This window comes from Leptodactylus fuscus, chromosome 2, assembly GCF_031893055.1.
Source record: "Leptodactylus fuscus isolate aLepFus1 chromosome 2, aLepFus1.hap2, whole genome shotgun sequence".
NCBI classification, from domain to species: Eukaryota; Metazoa; Chordata; class Amphibia; order Anura; family Leptodactylidae; genus Leptodactylus; species Leptodactylus fuscus.
Window position 1 is genome coordinate 175,227,352 of NC_134266.1, and position 19,824 is coordinate 175,247,175.

The 19,824-nt window shown below is 41.7% G+C and overlaps 1 protein-coding gene across 1 annotated transcript in view; it reads left to right on the plus strand.

The window, feature by feature from the left end:
* Positions 1 to 19,824, plus strand: part of REV1 (REV1 DNA directed polymerase) — a 55,228-nt gene that overhangs the window by 9,155 nt on the left and 26,249 nt on the right. Inside the window, exons 4-7 of the mRNA XM_075265165.1 lie at positions 3,840 to 4,008; positions 4,321 to 4,455; positions 12,045 to 12,697; positions 17,411 to 17,518. Of these exons, the coding sequence (XP_075121266.1) occupies positions 3,840 to 4,008; positions 4,321 to 4,455; positions 12,045 to 12,697; positions 17,411 to 17,518 (1,065 nt within the window). The remainder of the gene's footprint in view (positions 1 to 3,839; positions 4,009 to 4,320; positions 4,456 to 12,044; positions 12,698 to 17,410; positions 17,519 to 19,824) is intronic.

The window sequence follows — 19,824 nt, forward strand, 5'->3', positions numbered from 1 at the left end:
GCCGGCTTTGCTGTGCACACGGAGCACAGAGCACGGCTGCTGTGTCAGTGAAGTGGAGCTCGCTAAGCCCCGCCCACGAAAGCTCCGATACGCCCCGTCCCCCGAAACCTCCGCTAAACCCCGCACACCACTGCCGGGCATGCCTTTTTTTTCGGGGGATGCCTTATATTAGGCAATTCAACAGAAACCCCCGCATGCCTTACTTTCAGGGGGTGTCATACTTTCGGGGAAACACGGTAGGACAAAAAGTGTAAAGCATATACATAAACCACTGCTCACCAGCTGCGACCTCCACTCTGAGCCCCGACGGACCGTTTCGCCCCTGCTTCTCCAGGGGGCTACAGAATGGAGGCAGGAGGGGAAGCTTTTATAGGGTACACAATAGTAATTAATGGCACCATCAATTCATTCAGGTGCGGCTCCCGCATCACAATGGTGCGAGAACATCACGTGACAATGCTTGAGCTAATCAAAACAGTAGGAGTGTCCAAAGGAGAGACACATACAGCGTGTATAGAAGGGAAAACCACAGCCACCGCACATATAAACCAAGAGCAATATCTTATATACGCCTGTATATAGCCACCAGAGGAAAAAAAGTGAACTATGGATGATGTTGATATACACAAAAGGTTTTCAAAAAGATATGAACTATTGTTGCAATACTACATATAAGATAAAACAAACAAAAAAAAAAGGGGGTAACCCAGCAAGGTTTTTTCAAGATCAATATGATAAAGGTGCAAGAAAAATGTGAAAAGTCAAGTGAAATATGCACTCGAATAAAACAAATGTGAAAACGTGAATTGAAGATGCCAATAAAATTAAGACGATGGCAATAAAGTGAATCAAATAAGTGACAATATAATAGTGAAAGTGTGCAAAAAAAAAAATGTAAATTTTTTGAAAAATTTTTTGAATTTTTTTTATTTTTATTTTTTTTAAATTCTTTTTATTACAAATCTACAAATATGGAGTCCATATGTAGAAGGCTCCGATGGTAGAGAACGATGGCTGCAACTCTCCACATATGTGATCCCTTCCGTCTCATGGCAAAAGAACTGAAAAGAATGTTTTATTTATTTACATAAGAAAAAACATAACATGTACACTCTACTGCAGGGGTCCTCAAACTTTTTAAACAGTGGGCCGGAGGCAGAGCAGGTCACACAGACATCGGGAGCGGTGCCCTCCAATAGGTAAAGTGAAGTGCGCTCCATGGCCTGGCCCGAGCTCCCCAGGAGCTTCATTATAAATTCACGCCTGCCAGCATTGTCGGCGGGGCCAGACAGAAGTGCGTGGCGGGCCGCATGTGGCCCTCGGGCCGCAGTTTGAGGACCCCTGCTCTACTGCGTCAAAATAAACTCCAATCAGACCCCAAATAAAAAGCCCCCCTCCCAAAAGGTACGATACAAAACATCACATAAATCATTCAAAAACAATAAAAACCAGAGAATGAATAACCTATATTAAAGGAAGCATCCAAAGCCCACCTTATCATTTAATCCCTTAGGTGATACAGTTTGCAACATTGTTATCCACTTCGTTTCCAATTGTAACAACCTCTTCTTAATGTCCTCCCCCACGTACACCCAAATGTACTGTTATTTTTTATTTATTTTTTTATGTACTGTATACTCTGTAAATTTTTCCCTTTTTTTTTTTTTTTTTTTTAGTCCACTTGTTCCCCTGTAATGTAGTCTTCCCCCCCCTCCAAGCATCTGGATTGCCTACATGCCATTGTAACTAAGCCATGTGGGAGCCGCTGTCGTGTTTCATTCACAATTTTGAGGTCGGCAGATTCTCTGTAGTAAACATTCTGCATGCATCAAACACTTGGTTGCTTAGCAACATTCACAAAAGCACATCCTGTGTATGAGTGGTGAAATAACCCTCGTATTGTATGTGCTGTTACTGGGCTGTGGCTGGGAATTAGACAGAACAAAGAAAATAGACAGAGAAACAAATATCATATATTCAGGCTATAAAATATTACATAATCAGCAGATATACATATTTTGTTAAAGGGGTTGTCCCATGAAAAGCATCCTATCTATACTGCTAGTTTGGATTTAAGACTTTATCTAAATACATTGCTTTATGAAAACTGCTTTGTTTGGCCCTTTATCTTAATTTATTCACTTCATTGTTGACATTGCGTTTCTATGGCCACTGGGCTTATCTGCTCATTTCCCAAGTGATGTAGCTGCCTGCTCTCAGGGGGGGAGGGAGGGGCTGACAAGCAACTGAGCTCTTCATATAGGGGAGGAGGAGGTGAGAGCCCCGGGATTACTGTGCTGTCTATCTTCAGTTTTTCTACTTATCAGCCGGTTTAATTGAATTTGGCTGATAAGGGCTGAGATAAGGAGTCCTTTACCTCTCTATGTAATGCAAGCTGACTCAAATCCAGCTCTGCTACATCAGTTTCCATATCAGCTTTATATTGTGGTAAAGCATTTACAACCAATCCCTCATTACTGACTGCAAACATAGCAGATAGCAGAGCAAGTGAAACCCCGCCCACCAATGTGCTGAGAAATCCAGGAAGTGAAGAGAGCACAGAGCCTTCAGGCTGCAGAACAAAAGTTATGGGAATACCCCATTAAGAATAGCAGTTGATCTTGCTTCGTATATAAGTTGGACTAAATTGTGTTTACCATGTTCACTATATTTTGTGTGTAAAATAAGTGGTAAGCTAGGAGGATTCCTTATAGTTATAATATCAATATTACTTGCCCATCCTTGTAGTTTCTATAGACTTGCACAATATGGTGACCATGTTGGTTTTGTACAACCTCAGTGGCTCAAGTAATCATTAGTAGTAAAGGTGCCTGATGTTTGGCTAGTTCCCTCTGATCCCTGAAAAAACCTGCAGATTTGGCTGATATGAATTTATATTGGGTGTTTGGGGTGTAAGATGAGATGGCAGTTTTTTTGAAAAGTCCAATGACCTATATCAACTGATGGGTGCTTCAACCTGAGCAGTTTGGGGTTTGACAGGCCCTCTTTAATGTTATGACCAGTTTACTGTAACTTACGGCATGAGATCCCTGAGAGGAGTGGGAAGATGAGAAACCAGCGCATGAAAAGTAATATGGCTGACAGTGGCATCTTCTCCAGAACATAAAGCAAACTTTACAGAAGAAACTATGTGGATAAGGATTCAGGAACCTGGTTAAGGGTTTTCAATTTTTTTTTCTTGTGTGATGTTCATTTTGGTTATTTAGAGTTCACTTTGGACTAAAGCTAGCCATACACATTAGATTTCAGACACCATTATGCTGTGGTCTAATTTATGAGGGAATGGTTGGTACAAGCTATCCTTCCGTCAACATCTTTAAGTGCTAAGCCACGCTTTTCTCTATGCGTTTTTTGCCCTATTCAGGCAGAAACTGAACGGAAACCACGCAGACCCCATTATAGTCAATGGGATATGCGGGTTTCCTAAGGTAACCACTTTTTTTTATTTTTTTTATTTTTTATGCGGATTAGGTTTCCATTCGGGGGTCCCCAAGTGGACACCCTGAACGGAATCCTGTGCGCAGATTTGAAATAATAATTTGATGACAGGTTAATTGTTTAAGAAAACAAAAAATGTTGGCTGATACTGGAATTTTTTTTTTTTTTTTTTCTTAAGTCTACAATATGCCATCGGGGAGCAACTGTGCCATCTGTATGTCAGATTTCTCTTCATTCAGTGGCTGAAATGGAGGAATCTGTTGTTTCAGCCCCCCCGAAAATCTAATGTATATGGCTGCCCTTTAGCACATTAGACTAGCACATTAATCAATGATCATAGTACATTCCTTTCATTGTATTTTTTTTGTTCTTTGTTACAGATCCCACTGCAGATCAGCTGAGACATCTTATGATGTTACATGGAGGCCAATATCATGTTTACTATTCACGTTCTAAAACAACCCACATTATTGCAAGTAATCTTCCAAATAACAAAATCAAAGAGCTAAGAGATGAAAAAGTCGTCCGCCCTGAGTGGATTACAGATAGGTAATGTCACTTCATTCCACACAGCAAAGTATTTAGTATTTACAAGAGTAATTGTAACCCTCATGTCTTTTTATATGAGATTCCAGACAGGGTTTGCAATTTAGACATGTGCTGGTACCAACAAGTATCTCTAGATTTGTATTTACTGTTTGACATGTATATTCTCAGAGCCTTCATAATTGTTTGGTATTTGGCCTGAAATAACAGGATGATTATGTCCATTTTGTGTCTCGTAATGTTATTGATACTGTTGTAATATCAAATGAATAATTCTTAATTTCTAAATACAATTTTAACATCTTGTTTTAATAGCATCAAAGCTGGACGTCTTCTTTCTTATGTTCCTTACCAGCTTTATACAAAGCAGTCTAATGCCCAGAAGGTTTTAAACTTTACCTCCAAATGCAAAGCTGAACATCCTTTCTCAAGAGACAGCAACCATAAACTGCAAGTATTGTTTGCAAGAGCTGTTATTCCAATTGTATGTAACATCAAGATAGCTCATGCATCTTGTTGTTTTAGATTAGGATTTGTATGATTCCGCAATTGTAAAGTTTCAGTAACCACTTCCATACTGGGTCAATTTGTACTTCAGAACCAGGGGCCACACGGTGGCTCAGTGGTTAGCACTGCAGCCTTGCAGCGCTGGAGTCCTTGGTTTGAATCCCGCCAAGGGCAAAAAAAAACCATCTGCAAGGAGTTTGTATGTTCTCCCCGTGTTTGCATGGATTTCCATCCCATATTCCAAAGACATACTGATAGGGAAAAATGTACATTGTGAGCTCTATGTGGGCTCACAATCTACATTTAAAAATAAATAAATAAAAAATTTGTACTTCAGGACCAGGCACATTTTCAGGTTTTTCTATGTTCCATTTTGAGGGCTATAACATTTTTATCATTTAGGTTAATCAACTAATTTTTGCATCTTTTTTTGGTGACACGTAGGGCTTTATATTTGTTTGTATTTTTTGGGGGGGTTTTTTGCATGGGTTTTAAATTTTTTTATTTTTTGTATCTGGGAAAATATAAACAAAAGAGGGAAAACTTGTCTGTGCTACTAAAAAAAACTTTATGAAATAGGTTTTTCTTTTTTACTCTTTTTACGGTAATTTCCTATTTTGTATGGTGTTGGGGGTTGGACTAAAACTTGTAATAAGGGCGTGTAGGACACAGCAGCTCTTACAGACGCTGATCCTGGCGGATCACGTGACCGCCGGGTCAGAGGGGAGCCGCATCATGGCAGTGCCTATAGTTTTGTATACAGTGCTCATTGAGTGCTGTATACACATTGATCGGGAAGGCAGGAATGGTAATAAACCTTCCCTGTCTTCTCTATGGGAGCGCCGTCTGTACTTATAGCCGGTGCCCAGTTTCAGCAGCTGCACAAAATCAGTATTGGTACGTCCTTGCAGAGCTAGACAACCATTCTACGGATGTAAAAACCCAATGGCTGGTCTACAATTGGTTAAAGTGATATTCCCATGGACATAATTATATGTAGATTTTGTAGACAATTAAAAGTTGAACATATTTGTAATTCTAAACATTTAAAAGTTTACCACAGTTTTAAAAATGTTGTCTAACCTTCTTAGTGGTGACAGTAATGTTATCTTGATCGGAAACCAATGTATGTGACCTTGAATAAAGGAACTTTCTATGGGCTTGTCAGAAACCCAGCCATGGTGTCCTTATTGTGGACAGGTTATCAGGCAGGGACACTACATATATGAGAATATACCATATATACTCGGGTATAAGCTGACCCGAATATAAGCCGAGGCCCCTAATTTTACCACAAAAAACTGGGAAAACTTATTGACTCGAGTATAAGCCTAGGGGGGAAATACAGCAGCTACTGGAAAATTTTCAAAAATTAAAATGGTTGGAGATTTTGGGTGCAGTAGATGCTGGGGAAGGGGAGGGGGTGTTTTGGTTGTCTGTCTGCCCCTTTCCTGAGCATGAGGACTTTTTTTTTCTTTTTTTTTTTTTCCTGACTCGAGTATAAGCTGAGGGGGGCATTTTCAGCACAAAAACTGCTGAAAAATTCAGCTTATACTCGAGTATATACGGTAATCCTGCTACAATAAGAAATTCATGGCTGGGTTTCTGACAATTAACAGACCATAGAAAGTTCCTGCATTAATGGTTGCATCCATTGATTACCAATCAAGGTTCCACCACTAAGCTTGTTAGAGAAAGTCTTTAAAACTTGGTTCAACTTTTGCCTACAATTTTATATATGGTTATGTCTATGGGCAAACTCATTTTAACATTTGCTTCACTCAACCTCAATTGTCTTGAAATTAAATATCTGATGTTGCGTGACTTATGTAGACCTGGCGTCTTATTTCTGTGAATAAGACGCCAGGTCTGTTAGTCTCATGGCCATGCTCAAACACAGTGCTATTCAGTGTTGTGGCCTTTCTTGGGACATGGAAAAAAACATGGCCTCCAGATACTGTACTGATGCTCAACATCAGCACAGACTCCTCCATGGAATAGGTGTTTGATGACATCATACATTAATCTTCCTGCCCACTATATAATGCAGTACAAGGTAGTTTCTCCCATTTTTAAAAGTTCTTATACTTATTCATCAGGCTAAATTGGCAGACTTGTTAATGAGATTGTCCAGGATATAAATACATTTTTATATTAGGCCAGGGACGGTGGGAAACAAAAACAAAACACTCTCCTGTTCCCTGTGCTCCGGTGTTCTCTCAGCTTGGTCCAATTCTGCTGCTTCGCTGTCTTGTTTTGCTGTAAGTCCTCGCTGGCTGTGACATCCCATGTCTCTTTCCTTAGGCCACTGATTGGCCTCAGCGGTCATGTGCGGTAGGGACTTCCGCTGGGGAGAAAACACAGGAGCTGCAGGACTGGACTCTGCTGGGAGAGTGTGTGGGTGGTGGTGGGGGGTTTGTATTGTTTACCTTCCTTGGCATAGAATAAATTAACCCCTTCCCGACCCATGTGGTACTATTACCACATGGATGTCTAGTGCTTCACGACCGATGTGGTAATAGTACCACATGGATGTAAACAATCCCCGCAGCGCAGTGCGGGCGTTCTTGGAGCAGGTGTTAGTTGTATCTGACACCTAACAGCCTGCTCCATCCCCCTCTATCAGACATGAGTGCTGATTTTGGGTTTTAACCCGTTGATTGCCGTAATCAAACATGATCACGGCAAACAACGGGTTGCCCGATCTTGTAGGGATCCCCGGCACCCCCCGCTGCGAGATCGGGGGGTGCTGGTATCCCTACCATGTAGCCAGGGGTCTGATTAGTCACCCCTGGCAGTCCTGAGTCCCACTTACCTTTCTTATCCTGTGCGGGATCTCCTGAAGCTGAGTGTCCCGTCCGTCTGCACGAGCCGAGCCTCACTTCCTGTTTACAGAGTGATAACGTGCAGGCTCTTACTGAAGCCTGTGACTCACTCTGTAAACAGGATCAGTGATGCAAGCTTCACTCATGCAAGTGTCCCATAGGGACACATGAAAAAGTTTAAAAAAAAAAAAGTGGAAAAAAAAAAAAAGTGTTTTGAAACAATTAATAAAGTTATAGAAAATGAATTATATAAAAAAAAAAACTAAAAATTAATAAAAACAATACATATTTGGTATCGCCGTGTCCGTACCAAACTGTACAATAAAACTGAAACAATATTTAATGTACACGGTGAATGACGGAAAAAAACCCGGAAAAAACCCGCCAGAAGTAGTGATTTTTCGCCATCTCACCTTACAGAATGTGCTATAAAAAGTGATCAAAAAGTCAAATGCACCTCACAACAGTACCAATAAAAAGCACACATTGTCCCGCAAAAAATAAGCCCCCAACCAACACTGTCAACCAAAAAATAAAAATGTTACGCCTCTCAGAAGATGGCGATGCAAAAAACATTGATTTATGTCTCCAAATGTGTTTTTGTTCTGCAGAATTAGTTACGCATAAAAAAATAATATAAATGAGGTATCGCCGTAACCGTACCGACCCACAGAATAAAGAGAATATGTTACTTATACTGTACTCTGCATGGCGAAAAATTACAAGGTAAAACGCAATACCGGAATTGATTTTTTTTATTTAAATCCAGCAAAAAAAGAGTTAATAAAATGTATTCAGTAAGTTGTAGGCACCCAAAAATGGTGTCATTACAAAATACATCTCATCCCGCAAACAACAAGCCCTTATATGGCTGCGTCACCAGAAAAGTAAAGAAAATATAGCATCTAGTAATGCAAGAATAACAACCCGCAAACATCGCCAAATCATTAGAATACAACTGGCGGCGTCAGGAAGGGAATATATAAGCTGTGCGAGCGAATATCAGGGGACACCCCAGATTTAGAGCTTACGAGGGAAAATATACCAGAAGTGACCCCCAGAGTGACTCCCCCAATTATAGGAGCTACTGGGACATAGTAGGAAATTCGGTGTTTGCAATGTCCTCCGCACAGCTTATATATTCACTCTTCGCCATCCGCTGTGCAGTCACGTCTGGGATACTAATACTCACTACACCCCCTGATAAATTCTTTGAGGGGTGCAGTTTTCAAACTGGGGTCACACCTTTGGGGAATCCACTTTTCTGGTACCCTACAGGCTCTACAAACATGACATGGCGTCCAGATACCAAACATCTGAATCTGCGCTCCAAAAGCCGCATCGCGCTCCTTCCCTTCTGCGCCCTGCTGTGTGCCCAAACTGCATTTTATGCCACATATATGACACATGTATGATACTGGTGTACCCCGGATAATGCACGTAATGTCATATGTGGGTATAAATTGATATTAGGGCACAGCCAGACACAGAAGGGAAGAAGGGTTATTGGGTTTTTGTAGCACAGACTTAGACGGTTTGTTTGTTTTTTTTTGGATGCCATGACACTTTTGCAGAGACCCTAAAATTGCCCTTACAGAATGGGGTCACTTCTTGGGGAATTCCAGTTCACTGGCACCTCCAGGGCTCTGCAAAAACATCATGGCACCCAGAAAGTCCCTCTAAATCTGTACCCCAAAAGCTAAAAAGCGCAGTGCTCCTTCCCTTCTGAGCCCTGCTATGTGCCCAAGCAGCAGTTTATACCTACATATATAATTTTTTGCCCCTCGGGATCGCCCACTTAATAGTTTTAGGAGTGCAGGTCTCTGACAACACGAAGTGGGTGCAACGTATTGGGCACCGAAATGGCAGATTTCTTTAAAAATTAAAATTTTCATTTTGTACATTAATTTTTGGGAAGCATTTTTAGGCTCAAAATGATAATACCCCTTTATTCATTCCTTGACAGGTGTAGTTTCTAAAATGGGGTCACTTTTGAGGGGTTTCCATTGTATTGGTACTTTAGGGGCTCTGCAAATGCGACATGGCACCAGAAAACTGCCCTCAAAAGCCAAATAGCCCTCTTTCCATTCTGAGCCCCGCCATGTACCCATACAGCAGATTATGGCCACATATGGGGTATTGCCGTGTTCAGGAGACATTGTGTGACAAACTGGGGGGCTTTTAATTCTCTAACTACTTGTAAAAATTAAAAATATGGCGCTAAATGGACGATTTATTGGAAAAAAGTAATTTTTCATTTTCACATCTCAATGGTAAAAAAAAATCTGTGAAACACCTGTAGGGTCCAAGTGCTCACTAAACCCCTTGATAAATTCCTTGAGGGGTCTAGTTTTCAAAATGGGGTCATTTGGGGAGGGGGGTTTCCACTGTTCTAGCACTTCAGGGGCTCTCCAAATGCAACATGGTGCCTGAAACAGATTTCAGCTAAATTTGCCCTCTAAAATCCCAATAGCGATCCTTCAGCTCTGGACCTTACAGTGTGCCCATACATCACTTTACATCCACATAAGGGGCATTTCTGTAGTTGGGAGAAAATGCTTGACAATTTTTGGGGTGCATTTTCTCTTTTAACCCCTTGTGGAAATGCAAAATTTGGGGTTAAAGCAACATTTTATAGCAAAAAATGTCACTTTTCCTTTTGTTGGGCCAATTCTGTTACACTCCTTTAGGGTCAAAGTGCACACTATACCCCTTAGTAAATTCTTTGAGGGGTATAGTTTCCAAAATGGGGTCACATTTGGGGGTTTCCACTGTTTTGGCACCTTGGGAGCTCTGCAAACGGGACATGGTGCCTGAAAAGTATTCTAGCAAAATCTGGCCTACGAAATCCAATTAGCGCTCCATCCGCTCTGAGAGCGACCGTGTGCCCGTACATTAGGGTACCAGCACATATTGGGTATTGTCGTGTTCGGGAGAAATTTTGTAACAAAATGTGGGGTGCAATTTTTCCTTTAACCCCTTGTGAAGATGAAAATTTTGGGGCTACAGTGACATTTTATTATAAAAAAAAGTAATTTTTCATTTTCACATCTCAATGGTAAAAAAATCTGTGAAACACCTGTAGGGTCCAAGGGCTCACTATACCCCTTGATAAATTCCTTGAGGGGTCTAGTTTCCAAAATGGGGTGACATTTTGGGGGTTTCCACTGTTTTGGCACCTTGGGGGCTTTGCAAACGGGACATGGCGCCTGAAAAGTATTGTAGCAAAATCTGGCCTACAAAATCCAATTAGCGCTCCATCCGTTCTGAGAGCGATCGTGTGCCCGTACATTAGGGTACCAGCACATATGGGGTATTATCGTGTTCGGGAGAAATTGTGTAACAAAATGTGGGGTGCAGTTTCTCCTTTAACCCTTAGTAAATGTGTGAATTCTAGAGCTAAATGAATATATTAGTGACAGAAATTGAAAAATGTAAATTTGACCTCCATTTTGTTGTAATTGTTGTGAAATGCTGAAAGGGTTAAGAAACTTTCTAACTGCTGTTTTGGATTCTTTCAAGAGTGCAGTTTTTAGAATGGAGTGATTTTCGGGGGGTTTTATTAGAGAGGCCTTTCAAGTACCCTTCAGAACTGAACTGGTCCCTTGAAAAATGTGTTTTGGAAATTTTCTTGAAAATTTGGAAAATTACTGCTTGACTTGTAAGCCTTATAATATCTGAAAAAAATGAAAGGGTGATTAAAATTTGATTGCTACATAAATCAGAGACATGGTTAATTATATTTATGAAAAAATTTGGGTAGTATGGATTTCTATTTGAAAGGCTTGCAATTTCAAAGTTTGAAAACTGCATTTTTTTCAAAATTTTCACCAAATTTCCTATTTTTTCATAATGAAAGACAAAACATATTGACAAAAATTTACTACTGACATGAACTACAATGTGTTACGAAAAAACAATCTCAGAATCACTTGTGTAAGTTAAAGCGTCTCAAAGTTATTGCCATTTAAAGTGACACATGTCAGTTTTGAAAAAAGAGGCCTGGTCCTCAAGTCACTTTTGAGCTGTGTCTCTATAGGGTTAACCTAACCACTAACCACAATTAACCACGCTCGTATACAAGACTTTTCCCGAGCTGCACCACTTCTCTGGAATGCTCTACCCTGGACAATCAGATTAACTCCCAATTTCTACAGCTTTAAGCGCAAACTAAAGACACATCTCTTCAGACAGGCCTATCACAATTCCTAATGTGAACCCTTCCGTACTACAATTAGAATCCCTAAATTTTAACCCTCTGTCCCCGCTCCCACACTACCCCACTTGATATGGTGTCTTTTCAGCCTAACTTATCTGTTCAAGCTCCATCCACATGTTAAAGGTCACCACTAGTGACTGCTCATACAGTATTATTTGTGTAATGACAGTAACCTCTATTACAGAATTGTCTGAATACTGTATAAGCAATGTCGCCCCTGCTACCTCTTGTGTCACCCCTCTACCTCATAGATTGTAAGCTCTCTTGAGCAGGGCCCTCAGTCCCATTGTGTGAAGTGAAGTTCTTTGTTATGTATCTGTCTGTATCTGAACCTTGCAAATTGTACAGTGCTGCGGAATATGTTGGCTCTATATAAATAAAATGTATTATTATATATTATTATTATTAACCTAGACAACCAACAATCCCTTCTAAGTGCATTAAAATGTACTTATATTTCTCTTTCTTTTTATTAAATTTCTCTTCAGAAGCCATTCCACGACCAGCCCCATTCAAGCAAATGGAACGAATGGTTGGGAAGAAGATTTTGAAAAGTCTGAAGAGGAGAAAGATTTTGACATAGATAATTTAGAAGAGTTTTCTTATCATGATAAAGATCAGAACTGCATAGACAGCACTGTTGTGATCAACGGACACCACTGTAGCCCTAATGGTGCCTTAAAGCCGCTGGATAGCTGTGTGCATTCAAGTAACTCTTTTGCAAGTAGACTTCATTCATTGAATCAGCAGGAAAAGCCTAATGTAGGCTCCACAGACTGCACTTTAGAGCAATTACAACCAAACAATGGACACCTAGATATTTCAGTGGATCCTCACAGGACCGAATCCAGCTCAGCCTCATCCTCATATTTGCACAATAAAATGAAACTTAATGGTGCTCACCATTTGCTCCAGGGGCCTTTAAGCACAAAAAGCACTACCATACATTTGCCTGCCAAGGCAGCCTCTCCACAACCTCCCAAAACAGCAGACTCAAACTTTATTTCAGACTACTATTCCCAATCTAGACTGCATCACATATCAACATGGAAGTGTGAGTTCACAGAGTTTGTGCGTGAACTACAGGGTGAACATAATGGCAGCTTTCCAGGTCGGGAGAGGTTAAAAAAAATGAAGACAGGTAATATACTTTGTCACATAATATAAGGAGTTCTTTTAAGCATGATCTATTACTCTTATGCTACCCCTTTAGAATTAAAATTGTTAATGTAGTATTAGAGAGGACCTTTCATCTTATCATCAATGTTCGGTATTATATACGTTAGTAAGCCTACAGTGCGGTGAAATCAGCGCACTGTTGCCTTTCCTGGTATGTTTGCCGGTGTTGGAGATATTGGTGCTGTTAATATCTGCACCAATATCTCCCCACTGCCAGAAGGGTGGGCCTCACAGCCAAAGAATGATGTTAGACTGTAAGGCCCACCCTTCTGGCAGTGGGGAGATATCTGTGCTGAAATTAACGTTACTGATATCTCCAGCACCAGGCACGTACTGAAAAAGCCGACAGTGACATGAAAGGTCCTCTTTAAGTGACGAAGAGAGCTTAAAGAGGACCTTTTATCTCCTCTGACATCACGAATATTATATACTGCTAGGAAGCTGAATCTTTGCCAGTATGCGCTCAGCTGTAAGGCCCTTCTGACAATGAATTTGGTTCAATGTCAACTCTCTAGTGTAGTATAATACCATTGATGTCAGAGGACATAAACGGTCCTCTTTAAAACTGAGGCCTCACATTGAGGAGACATATATTGTTTTTGCCTGCTGTGTTTTACAGTACCTTCAGAGTGAGAAATTAAGTCAGAATGAGATTCTGCTTAATTTCCTCTACACACTGCAGGAAAAAATGAGCTACAGAAAAGATGCTTTTTTAAAAAAATGTGTGCATTTGTGAAAAACTCGGCATTAGGGTTGAGCGATCGGGATTGGAAATGTTCGGATTCCGATCGGCGATCGAGTAAATTTCACGATTGGAATTCTGATCCCGATCTTTTCCAGCGGGATCGAGGTCAGAGGTTATTTCCCACAATGCTTGGCTACTGGCCAATCATTGTGGGAAAAGCTTTAGTATCAGATGAGCGAGTACTATTAGAAACTCCATTTCGAACAGCACGCACCCATAGGAATGAATGGAAGCGGCCGGCTGCGTCCATTCATTCCTATGGATTTACCGCAGCCTGCCACTCTTCTGCTTCGTCCCTGTTTTACTGTATACTCAACTCTGCTGCATCTGAGATGCAGCAGAGCTGAGTATACAGTAAAGCAGGGACGAAGCAGAAGAGTAGATGGTATCTATCTACTCACGAACTTCGCTCAACTTACCTGCACAGAAGTGCTGCTGCACCCCGTTCTTCTCACTCCTCTTCTGTTAGAGATGCTGGGAGAAGGCGGGGCTTGTGGCTTAGGAGAGTGTGGGCGGGAACTGGGAGGGGAGATGTGAGTGATGCACTCACGTCTCCCCGCCCACACTCTCCTAAACCACAACAAGTCCTGCCTACTCCCATCATCTCTAACACTAGCCTAGGGAGGTGGGGACATGTCAAAGAGAGAAGAAGAGCGAGAACTGGTAGCAGCAGCGGATCTGTGCAGGTAAATGAACAACAGGGGGCTGAAACAATTTTTGGACTACATGCTGTGTAGTGAATAGGATCATTTTTAAAATCCGATCTTTGATTATTAAAAAAAAATCCCATTGACTTGCATTGGGATCGGAATCGGGTTCGAATGGAAAATGATCTGAAATCGGATTTTAAAAACTATCCTGAAATTTCAAGATCTGCTCAACCCTACTCAGCATGTAAATTGTAGCTGCAGAATTGGAAGCATTTTCTCTATAGATTTAATAGAAGGAGGAAAAAAGCGGAGAAAAGTGCATCAAAACCTCAATGAAACTCAGTGTGTGTGGGGGGAATACACTTTTTTTTTTTTTTTTTTTTTTTTTTTGTAGCTGCAATTTTCTACATGAGGCCTTAGCCTAAAGGGGTTTTTCTAGGACAAATAATTGATGACCTATCCTTAAAGGGGTTGTCCCATCTCAAGAATCCTATCTATACTGCTAGCTTATGTGGATTCAAGACTTTTCCTAAATACATTGCTTCAGCAAAACTGCTTTGTTTGGCTGCTATCTGAGATTATTCACCTCATTGTTTACACTGCATTTCTATAACCACTGACCTGGGGATGATCTTATCTCCCCGCCCAGGACAAGTGACTTAGCTCCCTGCTCTCAGGGAGGGGAGGGGGAGCTGAGTGCTCAGTCCGAGCTTGTATTTCTGAGCTGTTTATCTCCTACTCTTCTAGTTATCAGGTCTGCTAATTGAACTTTGCTGATAAGGGCTGAGACAGGAAGTCTGTTAACTCTGTATGTAAACACAGACCCAAAATTCAGTTTATTGCAAGCTGACTTTTGGTCATGCAGCATGTAAGTTTGTTTTTCTCTCCCACCCTGTGTAGCATAAGGACTCGTTCCACCGATTGTAACGCAGCGCTCATTCTGACACGTAAACACGCGTCAGAGCCTACATTTCAAAACAGAATCCCATTGACTTCAATGGGTTCAGTCTTACGCGCGCTACATATTGAAATCACTAGGAGGCTTTTTAACCCATTGATTTCAATGTGTTACACGCGTTAAACGGAGCCCATTGAAGTCAATTGGATGGATTCTGTTTTGAAGCGCTGACTCTGACGTGTATATGTGTCAGAATGAGCGCTGCGTTACATCGTGGCAACGAGCCCTAATAGTGAAACCCCGCCCACCAATTTACCGAGAAAACCCGGAAGTGAACAGAGCTTACAGCCTGAAAGTTGGTGAGCGGGCGAGGTGGGAAACCCCTTTAAGGTTGGACATTAATTACAGATCATTTGGGTGAGCACTGCAGCCTCTTCTTCTTTGGGGGGGAGCTGGGGAATGTGGATATTATCTTACCATCTCTCTGCCTAGAGCCCAAGCACCTGCGTAAGCTCTCTTTCTTGCCTGGATGTGGTGCGGACGATCCGAGTCTGTTTTGCTCTCTGTCCGTTCACCATCGTTCGGATGTCACGTTTGTTGTTCATGATGGCCCTCCCAAGGGACTGGCTGCTTCCAAGGCTTCCATCTCCAGGTGGATTTGGTCTGCTATAAGGAGGCCTTTCACCGCATAGATAGGCCACCGCTTCTCCATGTGATACCTCCCTCCTCGGGAACTGTAGGAGTCTCTTGTACTGTTCATCACCAGGTTGCTGCCACCTGGGCCTCTGTCCACACTTTCTCCAAGTTCTACCACTCTTTGGCCTCTGCCATTTCCAGCTTGGGTTGCAAGGTTCTGCGTGCAGCTGTGCGCTAGGTTGTTTGCGTGGCCGTGTAATTCCCTCCCTCTGAGACTTCTTTAGGACATCCCATGGTGCTGTGTCTCAATGAAATAAGCATGAAAAATGTGTTTTTTCACTCTGCAAGACAACTGGGGCCAGTTTAGAGAAGGGAAAAAAACACCTAACAGGTTCTCTTTAAAAACATGATTTTAAATTTATAGTCACACTGACATCTGCTGGGAAAATTAATAGGTAGATTTATTATGTCTTGTACGTGTGGTAAGGGTCTGCAGTGGCCATGCCCCCCTTCCCAGATTTATTATAATTTACATCAGAAATCTACCAGTTATGGTATTCATAATGCCAATCTTCATAAAGCTCTCCCAATGGATCTGAATTATGTCTGTATAGCACAATGTCCATTCATCATGATGGTATCCATTATTATATGTGACGTGCTAAAAAAAGGGTGTTCTCAACTATCCTGCCATAAAAATAATGGAAAAAAAAACGTTTCGAAAACCTTTACAAACAACAATACTGTATTTATGTAGCACAATAAACAAGTTCCAAGTAAGAGCAGTGATTTGGAGAGGCACCTTATGGCATTACCAGAGCCATGACAACCATAACGGATTAGTTGTCAAACACATCGTAACAAATCTTCATGGACCCCGTGGAATAATTATGGGTAACACTTAGGGATGAGCTATTACGACCTAAATCAAAATCTGCTTGTGATGCCTGATGCAATGCATACCGAATGCATTAAGCTTCAGACTTCCTGCAGACAAGGTAAGGTAAGCGTTCCTGGTGACACATATTGCGCCCCCCCCCCCCCAAAAAAAAAAAAACAAAAAAAACAACTAGCCTAAAAACCAAAACACTACACTGTGGGGGCAGTACCATTCTTGGGGCCACTCAGAGCATATACTGTGTATTGGGCCATTATGGAGCATGATATTATTTGGAGGCCACTAAGGAAGGCTGGTGATGTAATAGGTGAATTTTTATGTGCTGGATGGTGTATCTGTAAAGTGGTTGTTCAGGAGATATATATTTTATTTCACGCCAGGGAAGGTGAAAGAAAAAAAAAAAAAGGTCACCTGTCCCTGGTGTCTCCCAGCGTGGTCCAGTCCTGCTGCTCCCATGCTTGCTTCAGTGGAAGTCCCCACGGCACGTGTCCACTGAGACCATTCAATGTCCTTAGGGAAGGACATGGGACTACCTGTGGACATCACCTAAGGAAACTGGTAACAATGACTTCCAGAAAAACAAGACAGCGAAGCAGCAGGACCGGACCGTGCTTGAACACGTGCTTCCACCTTTCCTGTTCCAGATATAAATTGTAAAAAACATGTTAAATCTGTTGTCTTTTAAAAATTAGTTTGTAGGGGTTCCCCGAGGTTGGGCGACACTGTTTTAGCCAACAGCAGTGTGAGACTGCATGGCGTGGATGAAAAATATCTGAAATTATTGATGTGATCAAGTTCACAATGCTGTTCCTTTAAGTGATAATGAATATGTATTTTTATATTTGTAGGAGCCACGTCTGCTTCAACTCATTCCAAGTGCCAGAACTGTATAATACATGTGGATATGGATTGCTTCTTTGTATCTGTTGGTTTAAGAAACCGACCAGAACTAAAAGGTAACTGATAACAGTGTTGCTAGTTACAATTTGCGAGCGAAGCTAAAATACTGTAAAATATATAGGAAGAGAGTAGAGTAAACTTCAGAACAAGTAAACTGTACAGCTGCCAGCACCTAAAGAGGCAAGGGAAGGTGTGGAGGGGGAAACAAAAAAACATACTCTCCTGTCCCTGCTGCTCCTGTGTCTCCCAGTGTGGTCCGGTCCTGCTGCTCCGCTATCTTGTTTTGCCAGAAGTCCTCGCTCGCTGTAAATGTCCTGTGTCCTTTTCCTTAGACCACTGATTGGCTATCACATGCGACAGGGACTTCTGCCAGAAATAAACATGGGAGCAGAAGGATCGGAGCATTGGAAACACGTGTTGCTATATCATTTTGTATGTTGGATTACTGAGTTTCTGGCATGTATTTCAAATAACTACAATTAGTTTTTCTTCCGTCTTTCTTTTATGTGGAGGGTGTATTTTATAGAAGTAATGTATGCACACGTGTGGCTTACTGGTTGTTGTCATTCCTTGACGAATAGAAAGTGCTTCTTGATTCAAATCTACTTTATTGAAGTCTAATATGTATACTGTATATAAAATAGTGTACTTTTAGACGGCCTCTATGAAGATAAAACAGACACACAGATGTCTTTGTGTCTATATGTGGTCTGTAAGAAAGCAATTTTTTATTTGCATAGGGACATAGTTCTCCAAACAATTTTGTGATTTGACAATGTGGTATTCTGTTTAAATAAGGATAGAGAAAGAAACCTTCCCCATATGCATGTACATCAGTAGCTTGTGATGCAGCACTTAAAGGATTAAAAGGAGGACTGTAACAAGACAGATGTCACTGAATCCTCTGTCTGCTTTATTCATTATTATGTTTCATGTTGGTTTACTGTAGTGGCTTTTACTAGTGTTATATTGTGGTCAGGTAGGCTTGATGATTGGTGCATTACTAGGATTTGCAGATTGATAGATGTGGTCTGCAGAAAATTATGCCTGCTGATCAGATGCTTCACTGATATGGTCAGTGTGCAGAATACTAATGTGCAAACCAGATATTACTAATGATATTGCTTCATATGTTATGACTGTGCTGTTTATAATCAGGGAAGGAAAGTATGAATTCTTCAAGTTTCCTTATGTGCCATTTCATCCTACTGTGTCTCCTGTTGTCCTATCCGTGTACAATACTACATGGTCTTTAGCAAATCTGTTTTTTTTTTTTTTTTCCCCAAAGGATTTGTTTTATAGCAGACATCCCCCATCCATTTGTCCATATGGCCTTGTTTAGATTACAGAGGAGTTCTTTGCTAAGCTCCCTTCTACTACTCAGGGCACAGCCATAACAGAGCAGCTATAGAAGGTTGTCCATGTGATTTCCATTTGATGAATTTAATGCTTCACTACACCCACCAGCTACCTGGTCAGATCCCCAGGCCATGACAGCTGAATACCAGGTACTCTGGCAGTGACACTTTAGCCATTAGCAAATATTAAAGTGACTGAAGATGAGTAGCTGCTGTTCAGACTGGGTAACATTAGTGTAGCAGCTGGTCAGGACCCTTGATGCACTTGGTGCAGCATATTTTTCAGATTTAAAGGGATTCTACCATTAAACTACCTTTTTTTTCTAATGAACACGTCGGAATAGCCTTAAGAAAAGCTATTCGTCTCCTACCTTTAGATGTGGTCTCCGCCGCGCAGTTCCGTAGAAATACCGGTTTTAACTGGTATGCAAATGAGCTCTCCGCAGCCATGAGATGAGCGCATCCCCATTGCTGCCCGAGAGCTCTTTCCTGCGCCGCCTCCTTCTTCTGCAGGAACTCCGCCTCTTCTGGCTTCTCTTGCTCTTGTAGTTCTATAGAGGAGCATAGAGCGGCTACCCCAAAATGGCCGTCAGCCGGCTCCTGTATTGAACTGCAAGAGCGGCTACCCCAAAATGGCCGCTGGCCGGCTCCTGCATTGAACTGCAAGAGTGGCTACCCCAAAATGGCCGCTGGTGGCTCCTGTATTGAACTGCAAGAGCGGCTACCCCAAAATGGCCGCCACTCTTGCAGTTCAATACAGGAGCCGGCCGGCGGCCATTTTGGGGTAGCCGCTCTATGCTCCTCTATAGAACTACAAGAGCAAGAGAAGCCAGAAGAGGCGGAGTTGCTGCAGAAGAAGGAGGCGGCGCAGGAAAGAGCTCTCGGGCAGCAATGGAGATGCTCTCATCGGCCTTTCAGCGCTGGGGCCCGCCCTCATTGCTGTGGAGAGCTCATTTGCATACCGGTTAAAACCGGTATTTCTACGGAACGGCGCGGCGGAGACC